Source organism: Mugil cephalus, chromosome 12 (assembly GCF_022458985.1).
Source record: "Mugil cephalus isolate CIBA_MC_2020 chromosome 12, CIBA_Mcephalus_1.1, whole genome shotgun sequence".
Taxonomy (NCBI): Eukaryota; Metazoa; Chordata; class Actinopteri; order Mugiliformes; family Mugilidae; genus Mugil; species Mugil cephalus.
The window spans coordinates 18,487,358-18,500,567 of record NC_061781.1 but is presented as its reverse complement, the minus strand read 5'-3'; the positions used below and the strand labels follow the sequence as shown (position 1 = coordinate 18,500,567).

Below are 13,210 nucleotides of genomic sequence, written 5' to 3'. Positions count from 1 at the left end.
TCACCGTCACTTTTCACTCCAGCGATTAAAAAAAAATATCAACATTTAGAAAAAAATATATTTTCATGCTCGAGCATCAATTGAGTTCGTCTACCAATGGAATGAGAGTAAAGCAGCTTTCCCTGTCCAAACTAACATCCCTAGCCAATCAGAATTAGGCTGGGGGTGGGTCTTGGAAAGCATGGTCTAATCAGCTGCAGCTGATGCTGCATTCAAAGCAACTCGGGGAAAAAATTAGCTAAGAAATCATGGCTTCCAAAATAAAAATAAATAGCGTTTAACGGTGACAACATACCAGACTTATTATTTCTCCTCCGGGTTAACCTGTAATGTGAGCGCTGTGATATCGGAAGCCTGAAATTTCCGAGTTAGAGTCTAGAATTTCCTAGTTTTCGTGAAGGCATCATCCAAGCCCGTGGTTTTTTTTTTCTCATCAAAGTCACTTGTCGGAAAGATGGAGCATAAATTTATGAAGCTAGGAGAATGTGTCCTAACGGCAAACACACAGTAAAAATAATAATAATTATTGTTAGGATGTAAATTTGCAATTTAGAGGTAGAATATGATCTAAAATTGTTTTTGTATGAATTTGAACTGAATTAAATGTTTAAATTGCTATTCAAACACCAGTAGGGGGAGCTCCAAGGAAAAAAGGTTGGGAAACAATGCGTCAGCTTATATTGCCCTCCGGTATCTGTAAACATCTGAGCTCTTACTCCACCTTAAAAGTAATCTCATCAGGTTTAACAGCGAAGCGCGACGAATAACGATTATTTAAAAATTCACACGTCGAGTTCACATGACAAGCTTCTACATGTCTGCAAGGCCTGAGCATCACAGTCAGGTGCCAATCCCGCAGAGCAGGCTGAAACAATAATACAACACCCCTCTGTGACTCAGCACGCAGCAACTGTGCAACAAATTGCTCCCATGATTGGGACCAACAAACTACTGCAGTTAATGCTCACATATCAGACTTGTGAGTGTGAGATCACAAGTTTTAAGGCTCTTCACATTCAAATTAAGTTCACAGAAAAGCTTCCATGCTTGAGATAGTTGTGCTGAATACACAGCCCCGGCAGGCAACCGCGAAACAACAGCTAAACTAACTAAACAGTGGAATATTCTTCTGCGCCGGCCGAGTCGGTCGCCTGACCTCAATCCAGCTGGTCATGTGTTTCAGTTCCTGACGACCGAGCCGAAGACAGAAAAGCCCCCACCAAGATAAGCAAGAATCCCGAGATTACAGCCCGAACAGAGAGAGTGTGTTTAAAATCTGATTAGACTTTATCAGCCTGGCAAATTTATGGGTCACGCTCCGGTGACAATGGTTGCGATAAAGACCCGCTGCGGATGCCAGTGTGTTCGGCCTATCGCTGAAAGCTAAACTAAACGTGAAATATGCCTCGGTTTAGCTTATCTTACTTCCTTTGAGTGCACGAAAACTGAGTAAGTAATGCATAAAATGACACCGCAGATTTATGTAAAAAAAAAAAAAAAAAAAAAAAGTGACATCACCAGAGAAGATCCAGTATATTTACTAAAATGTCTCACGGTTAGCTTAAAAGTGACCTATATAAAATACATTTTGTTCTACATTTGATCTACAAAGAAATCAACTTGTTTCATCTTTACATCTAAACAACTGAGATTAAAGCTGAAATCTGGATTCATTAGGGGCTGATGCAGTCGGTCAAAAGTGTCAAATATTCTCTGGTTCCAGCATTAAGCTCTGCTGCTATTATTTTAGTTTATTTAGTTTATACATTATCTAAAGAAGTTATCTTGAGAGCAGAAAAACTGTGACGGGTCACTTTTTAATTTAATTTGTCATTTGATAGTTGAAACCGTTAGTGACTCCCTAGAGCCCATACGACAAAAACGTCTCTGAGGTTAAACTATCTCAATATATAATGATCTGTAAACATATGTCTGCTGTAGCTACACAATACCAAAACATTCTCCCGCTTTAATTTTATAACACATACCCCAATTTCTCATCTTTAGTGCAGACAGATGGATGTGTGATAAATCTCAGGGCAGACGAAGGATAAGGTTACTATACCACAGGGACCAGGTGGGTCATGGGAACCCTAATGATCACTTCCTGTGGTCAAAGGCGTGAGGGGTCAAGGGTCGGCATCAGCAGCTGCTCGACTGTCAGACACGGCCTTCAGCTTCTAAAAACAAATATTTAAATTGAATCTGAAAGAGATCAATCCTGCTGAAATGTTCCACACAGACACACAGATCTGTGTTTACACAATTCTTCACCCGGACCGAAATCATTCTGATTGGAGAGGCAAACTTGACTTGGTTACGCAAACAAACACGGACTAGCAAGACCTGACGATGTGAACGCGCTTCGTTCATCCTCTCTGACTTGTGGTTTGGCTTCCCCTCATGTTTCTGTGTACCAGCAATTTGTCACATCACATGATGTTTACCACACATGGTTCAAACCCGTGCAAAGAACAGAGGTACAGATACAGACGAATACAGGCAATGTGTGTAACGATCTGTCCTATCTGGATCATTTAATCTGAGCCCTGATCCGATATTTAATAAACAAAATCTCCTTCCGTGAAGATTCATGAAGGCTTTTCTTATCTTGCGTGTATTCACCTAGATCACATGTGCACCGTGCTGTTAACTGTATTAACTCTGTTAAATAGGGCTGTCAGACCTAATATATATAAGACATAAGGCTAAAACCTGTGCTCTCTACTACACTACCAAACTCTGTAACCCTCTCCATAATACTTTTTCCTTGACACCGTGGATTCTGTTTGGCAAATTACTTTTCTTTTGCTAGCAAATAAAGGGAGTAGTATTAAATGACAATCTCCTACTATCACCTCCCAAAAAACATCCACATTGCACATTTAAGAAATGACTTAATTTTCTGAGGTAAAGTACTTCCATACAGCAGACACGTTTAGTCATGCGAGTTTGCTGCTTCTTTGCTGATTTTTAGCAGCTTTGACAAACAACAGACAAAGAAGAGGAAGACATTAGACTCCGGGGATGCGGTTTTGGTTTATGGCGGACTAAAAACAAATAACTACAAAAACACCAGGCTTAACCGAAGCCGAATCTAATCACTTTTAAAAATTCCTCCATCTGCCCCCGTAACAATCACTATTGCTTGAGGGTCGTTTGTTCTGATTGGGCGATTATTCAGAGGAACAGCAGAAATCAGTCCTCCGTGTCAACCCAGCCTACAGCAGCAACTCTTGGCCTGACGTCCAGCTCGACGGCACTAAAAAGAGGCCGGTCAGGACCGCAAAAGCACAGCGTCATTCCTCCTCTCCTTCCGTCCAATCTAGCCGGCCCATCGGCTTTAATCTTCCGCCACAGCTACCTGGGGTCAGAGCCAGCAGTGCTCTGGGCTCTGGACGAGTTCCACCTCTTGCTCTACAGATGCTGAGCCTGCCGTGAGGGCCGAGCGCTGCCGTGCCCCAAAATTACTGTAATCCTGCTCTAGGAGGAAAAAGTCTCCCGTATTTGAATTCGGTTTTACACGTGAGGGCAAAACATGGTTTAAAAAAAAAAAAAAAAACAACAACCAACCACTGGCTCCGTGACAGTGAAAGACACAATAAGGACTTGCAGATTAATGCCCGGCGCTGTTGCCACAACCCGTCCCTGTAGGCAACCAAAACAAATACAGGTCTTTCCCAATAAAACCGCAATGCACGTCTATTGCTTCGCCGACATTTTCAGCTGTCTGCAAACTACTAAATGTCTCACACACTCAATATGACAGTGCTCTGTGTAACCCCCCCTCCAGCTCCAGCTCCAGCTCCACCTCTTGTTCAGTGGCTGGACTCTCTGTGGGGAGAAGCAACGCTGAGGAACACTGAGCGGCATTGTCGAAGCGTGGTGGTTCAATGACCCCTCTATGCACTGGCCAATAAACAGCCATAGACAACACTCTGTCCTTAATTTGCTTTAGATTGTGGTGGCATTCTCATGGGCCACGAATATTCCTTCGCGGGCCTGCAAAGGGTGAGGCTGCGGACATGTTTAGACTTTACACTTACTATAAGAACAAGGCTGTAATAACTGTGTCAGAGGCAGGCCTGCTTCCATGAGCACGGCTCTGAATTGTCCATGGCTGCAGTTGTGTTTTTAGTGTTTACACCAGTGTGACGTAGTAGTAGTGGTGGTGGTGGTGACAATGAAGCCATGCATGGGCCCCAGGACAAAGATGTGCATTAATCAGAAAAAAAACATCACATGTGCTTCTAAATCAACATTTTCCTGTGTGCTAATATTAATTAATCAGTCAGTACGATGCGTAAATGTTGCATATGCATCACCACTGGACGGACCGGGGGAAATCTCTCCCAACCGAGCGATGGGTGATTGTTCTCGGCTGCTCATTCCCTCCTCCTCCCTCTGTCTGTCAGGGGGCTCACTCCATGAGCGCATTGTCTATTGTATCTTCCCAAACGTGCAAAAAAAAAGCACACACACACACATCTCAAGCTGCTCCTCTCCGCGTACCCGCGCCGTCCCACAAAACAACAAACACACACACACAACTTCTCCAAATCCAGAAATCTGCTCTTACCTCGACGCGGAACGATGTGCAGCCCTTGAGGAACTCCTTTATGTTGCTCAGGCACTCGCCGTCGTTCTTCGGCTCTTGGTAAATCTGAAAAGACGAAACGCTGGTTAGAGATAAACTTCCCCTCCGCGCTGCGGGCGCCCGTGACTCTGTCGGCTTTAAAAAATCCTATCTCCTCCTTCTTCTTCTTCTTCTTCTCCTCCTTCTTCCAAGCGCATTCTAGTGTGATCTTTCATGGGCCCGACGCTCGGAGAGGATGAACACAAACCAGCGGCTCAGCGGGGAAGTGGACGAGGCTGCGCCGCTGGGTCGAGGGAAATGACGTTGACAAATAGGGATCCCCGCTGCAGCCGGTAGGTGCACCGCTTTCTACAACGACCCCCTTCACCTCATAGACGGGATAATAAAAGGAACGCGAAAGAAATAAAGGAAGACAAAAACATACTCCCCCCCTCCTCGGTGAAAGTAATGGAGTTGGCCAAGATGCTTCCAAGATGCCTCCACTAACGTTAAACCATGTCTGTAAAGCATGTGAGATGCGATTTATTTCTTGAAACAATGAGACGCCTCCAAAATAGTGGCGACCCCGCTCAAAATAATAAGCTAGCACCTGAAGATAATGAGTCTTTTAAAATAACGGGAAATGTTATTAAATTTAGCTGTAAAATCAAGTGTCGAAGTTTGAGGCGCTAACACAAAATAATGAGTTTAGCACGTCACAGTAATGAGAAACCTTCACATTGACGAGAAGCCATCTGAAAATAAATGAGAAGCTTTCTCATTCATGAGAAATCATCTTAACCATGCTATTATCCTTGGAGTCAATTTGACCCCAATCAATGTTCATCATTCAAAAAATAACAGTAGAGGGAAGGTCAAGTCACTGGTAGCAAGGGGTCATTCATGTAGTCAACAAATAAACAAAGTGCCTGACACAAAAACTTGGTCAACAAGTTTATGTAAAATTTTTTCTTGAGGGTAATATGTGTTAAATATTTGAGGATAATAGGAGGGTTAAAATAATGAAAGACTTTCTCAGCAATGAGAAACCATCTGAAAATAACAAGAAACTTTCTTAGTAATGGAAAACTTTGTGAGAAACCATCTGAAAATACTGAGAAACTTTTTCATTAATGAGAAATCATCTCACAATAATGAGATACTTTCTCAGTGATGGAAAACTTTCTCAAAATAATGAGAAACTTTGTCAAATCAATCAGAAGCTTTCTCAGTAATGGGAAGCTCTCTCAAAATGATGAGTTAGCATTTCACAGTTATGAGAAACTTTGTCAGCACAGAGGCAAAATGTTGATGTTTGAGATGCTAACACAAAATGTTGAGTCAGTGAGAAGCTTTCTCAGTAATAGAAAACAAAATATTAGGTCAAAATTATGAGAAAGCTTCTCAGAATAAGGAGTATAAAAATAACAAGTTATTATCTCCAAAAAGACGGACACTCTCTCAATAATGGATTACTGATTACTGATTTTTCTGTACTCGTCTTGCAACAGACTCAACTGATTTACAATCTTTCACACTGACATGGAAATGAGAGGAGTATGTTGTTGTTGTGAGTGTCCAGGCCAAAGATAAGAAAAATAAATGTAACATAAATGCAGCACAGAGCAATAAAAAAAGTGTGTTCCTGATAAGTAGAAGCCGTACTTATTAGATAACGATAAGCGATCCAGGTGGAAACTGAGGCTGCACAGGCAGCCATATCACAGTCTTGCATCTCTCCCTCACATTATAATGTACTGGAGGAAACTGAGGTGCAAAGAGGCATTTTGTCTTGTTTACATCTTATGTCTATAAAGTAAAACACGGTATAGCAGCTGTAGCAAGTGACATTTGGCTCTTCTGGGTCCTGCATCTCCCACTTTCTTTATGCTCATTATAGTACAGCTCAGACTTATAGTAATTACTCAGCCTCAATGAGGCAGCAGAAGATGAGCCAAAACTCATTATTAAATAAACATCACGGGAAAGAGGCTCGGAATCACCAGAGGCTCCACATTACAATACTTAAACCATAAATCCATATTATTGCTTTTTTCTTTCTTTCTTTCTTGCAGTTACATATATTGTGGTGTCTTGCATTTTCTTTAAACTGTAAACTATGAATTATACTCCCAGAGTTAAAAATAAATAAATAAAAGAAACAGAATTAATTCTCCAACACCCTAATCTTAGCTGATTTCATCATGAAAAATTTCAGCAAAACCATCTACTATCAAAAAGTTAAAATCATATTGGCATTATTACATAATAAAAGATCAATGCCACTTAATGTCCCTGTATTGATGCAGTAGTACCGCTACACAAAATATCACAATACTATGCTGTACCTCTGCACCACTCCTAAATATTATTAGTAACAGGAGAAACGTCACAGATGTTTAGGGTAATTAAAGAGCAGTATCTACTTTGTCCACCAGAGGGCACTGACAGTTTGATAATCCAACCTCTTTAAAAAAACAAATTTAAGTGATCCAGATTATAAATATGTCTTAGTATTGTTGTAAATACTAAAAAATATTTATAATAATGTCCATTGAAATATAAATATTGACCAGTGTTTCATAGTCAGATTTCTAGGAATAGTACTGATGTCTGTATTGGCCCAAAAATAATAATAATAATAATAAATTCTTACTAGATGAACTCACCTCTAACATTGTTGACATTTACTTCCATTGTTATTAAGATGTATGAACAATGGCGGTATCATAGCCTGTCTGCACTAAATTTGCTGTTTTCTCACACCTTCCTACCATTTTGAGTTTAAGTTATAAAGTCATCAACGCTCCTGCATTATATACATATACACATGTATTTGAACATCGCGCTACTTTGATCATGTCAACGTGTAATCCATGACTTCCAAGTATTAGAAAATCTTCTTAGCATTTATTTGGAAACAACTCATTTTAAATCAGCTTTAAATCTGGTGGCACTATAGACCAGTGGATAATATCTTGGACTTCATCCATCGGTTTGGTGGAGCATTGCCCCAGTTGCTGTAGGCCTGTGTATAAGGAGAAACCACCTTAAAGAAGGCTGCTTTTTAACCAAACGTCTGCTCTCATGTAGGTATGCAAAACGACCCGACTCCACGTCCCAGAACCAGGCTCGTGGCCGGTTTGACGGAGAAAATGGATGCACCTGTTTGTAATTTAACCAATGAATTTAACAGGCAAATCTCTCCGCGGAGGCGGGGGGCTCGAACTCAACAGCCTCCTTTCAGGAAAACATTGCCTCCTTTAGGCAGCTGTCTCAACCGGCCGACGCTATACGTTGACAGACACAAACACTGCGCTGTTTCTTTAAAAGGGGAGAGGGTCCGTCTCCGTCTGTGCGCCTTTGCAGTCAATGGCGGCCCACTCTTATCTACTGTGTACAGATAGCCACTCATCCCTGACTGATCATTCTGTGTGCACTATCAGAAAAAAAAATGCATTGACACACAAGAAGCGTCGCCCGGGGATAAAGGGAAATTTAAAACAGAGGCTTCAAACGAAAGGGCAGCTCTGTTGAGTGTTTAGATTCAAGCACATTAACCGAGGCCTTCATTATAAGGAGCATAGTGATTCAGCTCCAGATTAATTTGATCAATCAATTTCCTTTTTGGTGTCAGGCTGCCTCTATTAGAGCGCACTATTACGCAGTGGAAATAACGGCCTCTGTTGCTTTTCTTTCTTCTTCTTTTTTTTTAAGCACGCTGACACACGTATATGTGCAACCCTAGTACTGTTATCGCAGACAATAACACAGGCTGCCGTGACCTACAAAAGAAATTCGCTCATGGATCAGTGGGCAGAAAGAGAGGCCACACAACAAAACCGCGTCGGTTTCACGGATCTGGGCAACGCGCAGACACGCCGACGGGGCGGGCGGCTGGTTATGCGGAGGAGAGCGGCGGTGGGGAGGGTGCATTTTGCCCTTACTTTTTCCGTGGACCCCGGGCTGAGCCGCTCCAGCAGCCTACACAAGACCACCCCATCTTTCAGGGAGCTCTGCAGAAACGCTTCGGGATCCGAGATGGTCTTCTTCGGCGACTCCAGCACCCCGAGCGTAATCAACCATGTAACCGTCTGTTCCGCCGAATTCATGTCCAGTCACAGCAGATCCCGTTCAACAAAGCGGCTGTGTTTTGGTATCTGTAACAGCTCACCGCCCTGGTTACGCTGTCATCTGTGCGTTAGAACAGAAACATCTTGAATACCCCCCCTCCAAAAAAAAAATGATGCGAGATAAAGAGAAATGGAGATGGGGAGGGATGGGGAGGGAGAGGCTGCGGGAAACCCTCTACCTCGGGTGGATGCGGATGACGGCTGGCTGATGGAAATTCAGCGAGTCTGGTTTCCTCCCTTGAATGGTGTGTTTTCCCCCCTCCAGCCTGGAAAACTGTCAAGTGCGGTTCGCCGTGATGTGTTGAGGCAGTGGACTGCATACATGCGCATCAGCCGCCAGCCTCATCTATTGGATGACATCACAGTGGAGGGACAAGCCAGTCCAACCAGTTGTTAGGGCACTTCGTCATGTCATGAATAGGCTTTCACTGCGTGGCTTTGCATATCCTGCTCTTTTATCCGTTTATTATAACCACGCCACAGGCGAGCTGTTGTTATCTGCTGTAAGCTGCGTTTATGGACAGGGCCACGGTTCAAAAGGGGGAAACGGCTGAGCAGGCAAGTCACCTAGTCCATTTTAAAACACATTTTAACTGATATATGTTCTTATCATTGGAATCTTTCCATGGTGATCTGCTTTCAAGCTGTTTTATATTACGGCTCTCCTGGTGCCCCAGAAAACTGCAATATAATATAATAGCAACCTTCCAAAGAGTCAGGATCACACAAAAGGGCTCACAAGACAATTACCAAGTTAGAAATTTGGAAAAGAAAAATGATTTCTGACATATATATAAAATTCATTACTTAGCAGTTTAAGTGTTCACGACAGTCTACAAGTTTAAAACATTTGTTTGCTCTGCTCACATTTAGTGTAAATGTGTAACCTGAAAAAAGGCAGAAAATAATACAATACGGTTCATTTATTTTCTTTGAAACAACACATTGTGAATGTGAAATCATTCCCATAGTCCCAGGTGAGAGCCTGGTCGTTTACAGAACCTCAGTCAAATCAGTGTCCACCTCCCACAGATGTCCCTAACAAAAACTTAAACTCATCACTACTCATTTGGGACTGAAAAGGTCACTGGGATGAGTGGAGAGATGCCCTTAAGACAACTCAAACAAATCTGGTTGCCGTTGTTTTGGCTTGGGGCCGAAGGGGTCATGGGTTCACATTCCCTCATGTCCATGGCTTTAAGGTGCCTTTAACCCCAGTTTCCTCCTCGGGCGCTACACAAGTAGCAGCCTACTGCTCCAAATGCTTTAAATGCAGAAAATAATTTCCCCATGTGGGATTAATACAGCACAAATTATTACTATAATGTTGTTTTTTTTTTTTTTTTTGGTTAATCACACTTGGAGGAATTTGAAGCAGTTGAAAGAATCATAAAAACATGCAAACAGAATCATCGCATCACTAGTTAGACAATGAATCACATAGCGTAAGCAGAATCAAAAGGCATCTATGCTAATATATGACTATGTGGCTGATTGTTTAATGTCATACTGAATATATCACGAGTGTGGGTTTATCGAAACAAGCCAATCAATGAGGGACGGGGAGGACATAATATTGGGGACACGTCTATTGTGTGTGGCTCTGTGTTTTTAATAAGTTGTGATCTGGAGTGCACTGCCTCCTCACAACTCCTGTGTGACTCAGTCACACAGCAGACAAACACTGTAGCACAGGAGAGGGTCAATTCTCACACCGGCCACAAGGTGGAGCTATTTGCTCACTGTTTATTCATGACCAGAGTTAAATGGATGCTGAGAGGAAGGTGCATGTTAAGGTCGTTGAGCTATAGAATTTGGGTAATTGTTACCTCTTTGTAATAAATATAATAATAAAGGTTTACAAATCAATTCAACAATGAAGACAATGAACCTCTACAGTGGTCAGGAAGACAGCTTGAAGAAATGACTGATGAACATTTGGACAAGAAAATCTTTTCTTAACAATGACTTCATCATTATTTCTTACTACAAATACCCCCCCTTGGGATTTTACCCACAGAGTTTCTTATTTAAACCTCAACTTCCCGCCAGTTCCTTAGAACTGATGAAGCAACTCAGATGAGCGGCGAAACGTCTTCTCAAAACTTCAGTCGATTTTTGGATTTTGGATTAGCATTAAAATCCCAAACCACATGTGATTTTTGTTTTTGATTTTTGCTTCTGTACTTTTCCCATTTTGATCATGAGTCATGTATTTTTACTTCCACTTAACCACTTGTGAAGCCAATAATAGGAGCCTTAACAACAGATGCCTTGTTGTAAAGTGTTTCCCACATTTCCGCCTCCACCTGCAGGAATCTGGAAGACCCGCAGGATCTCCACAGCGACCAAAGCAAGCGTAGCTCGGCCTCGCTCCCGCTCTCCCCGTGCCTCTCCATCTCCATCCACTTCCCACATCTGAGAGAAAGAAGGAGCGCGTTGGTTGTCAGGAAGGCTGACCCTTGAGGCCAGCCGTGTTCTAAACAGGCAGCGCCGAGGGATGCCGTTGTGCCTTTGAGGTCCTGTCGCCATGGGTCTGTAACCAAGGGTGCTACTGTGGCCCTAGGCATCATTCATATCCTTCCATTCCCAGATCGTCCCTACAGTTTCCATTCTGCTCTACAGGAAGAGGCTGTGGCTTCGGCGGCTTCTTAATATCGTTGTCATGCAAAGGAAGAAGACAAGACAGATTAAGAGAGTTTTTATGACATCAAGGAAACTTGCTAAGAGTCAGTTTAGTCCAGAGAAAACAGACAGACACACACACCGAGTGTCCAACTTCTCATATATATATTAAAATGTGACATAATAGACACACGTTAGAAAACATCAACAATTTATTATATTGATGCTAATAGACGCTACAGTAAAGTTGCCACTGAGTGCCCGTGTGCATTATTAACACACAGCAAAACACAATGGAAATAGGTCTGGATTACAGATGACTGCTCAATAATTAAGTAGTGAAACTCCAAATGCAGAGGCTTAGTGCATGTCTGAGAAGGGCTGACACTTTCAACTATAAATGCTCACAGTGATATTATGAACCAGGGCTGGTGTCTCAGAGCGTAGCGCTGCAGTGGAAAAAAAAGAACAACCTTGGTCAGTGATCAAGCATGAAGGCCCGAACAAGTAGAGAAGAGTCCTTTCTCATATCAGTGTTCACGCATGAAGACATTTAACAACACAATCCAAGAACATATCTTTTTATCATCTTATTATTTAATGAACTGGTAATTAGGAGCTTTTCCAGTCTTCCTCTTCTCAGCAGTATATTTCTGATTTCCCACATTCTTCAGATTCAGTTCAGTTCACAAACAAGTAAAACTCAACAGTGTCACACGGCAGTCTGGGGCAGCCCCAGTGTTCTCTTCAGTGTTCGGCCTTCGACAGGTGCCATAAACAAATAAGGAATCTCTGGGGCGTGCAACTGAAAACCAAATTCGAGATTTAATCAATGAAAATGCTCCACGCTCTTTGTCTTTATAAAGCTGCCGTTGTAAAGGAAAACAGGTGGTTTGAAGGATCACGCCCATGGTCCCTTGAATCAATGCAGCCAGAGCTCTAATATATCAATCATCTCGCGTCCACCTTCTCCTTCGACTCTTTGCTCCCCCCCTCCCCAAAGCCATCTGAGCTGCCTCATATTTCACTATGACAATGTCCATGCAACCCAGAGCCACTTCACATGCCACAGTGCATTACGCAGAGTAAAGGATGGACTGCACAAACAATGCCAAGTTGTCTGAAAGAGAAATGAGGGGGCATATGCTTTCTGTAGAGGGAATGTAGCCCACAGTGGGAGACAACAAACTTAAATTTGCTCACAGCATGTCAAAGAAGTGTTTGATATTCGATGTGACTCTGCATATACCGCTACAAATATAGAGAATGTGAGGAGGGGATAATAAAAAAACACCAAATTGTATAGCAGAGTTGGATAAAATGTAGTACTCTCCCCTGCTGTTGGGTCCTGGACCTCACTCACAAACACTGAAATAAGGAGCATCACAAATCTGGGTTAGAAAACCAAACATAACATCGGACCGCCCTTTTTTGGAAAAGGTGTGCCCGACATTTATATAGTCATGAATGATCTGACTCCACTATCTGGTGCCAAGAAACTTTTTTAAAGTGTTATTTAACTTAGAGGTAATGTGAATGACTGCGCCTCAGGTGGAAGAGTGGGTTGTTCTCTGATTGCAAGGCTGCGGAGTTATTATTATTCATTTATTGAATTGGGACAATGCACATTAATCAACATTGACGCGTTAGTCATCGGTGTAAACGCGCCGGACTTAGCACAAATTTTCAGCCGTAGTCCCAAGGCAGCTACACAAAACTGACAGACAGAGAAGACTTTAAAACAAGAAACATACAACAGGCAATTACAAAAACAGACAAACCAAAAGGACACAGATAGACAGTATCGAAACAGACACGGATCAAGAACCCAGAGAGGACATTACAATAATGAAAGTGAAGGGGTTTCCTGTCTAAG

The 13,210-nt window shown here is 42.3% G+C and overlaps 1 protein-coding gene across 2 annotated transcripts in view; it reads right to left on the bottom strand.

Moving 5' to 3' along the window:
• The window catches only part of arhgef7a (Rho guanine nucleotide exchange factor (GEF) 7a), a 28,011-nt gene extending 18,943 nt beyond the window's left edge, over positions 1–9,068 (bottom strand). The window contains exons 1-3 of one of the 2 annotated variants that reach the window (XM_047600839.1): positions 8,889–9,068; positions 8,524–8,770; positions 4,580–4,663 (exon numbers count right to left, since the gene is read on the bottom strand). In XM_047600839.1, the coding sequence (XP_047456795.1) occupies positions 4,580–4,663; positions 8,524–8,688 (249 nt within the window). In that variant the 5' untranslated portion in view covers positions 8,689–8,770; positions 8,889–9,068. The remainder of the gene's footprint in view (positions 1–4,579; positions 4,664–8,523; positions 8,771–8,888) is intronic. The other variant, XM_047600838.1, reaches the window with a different exon arrangement.
• Positions 9,069–13,210: the final 4,142 nt, after the last annotated feature.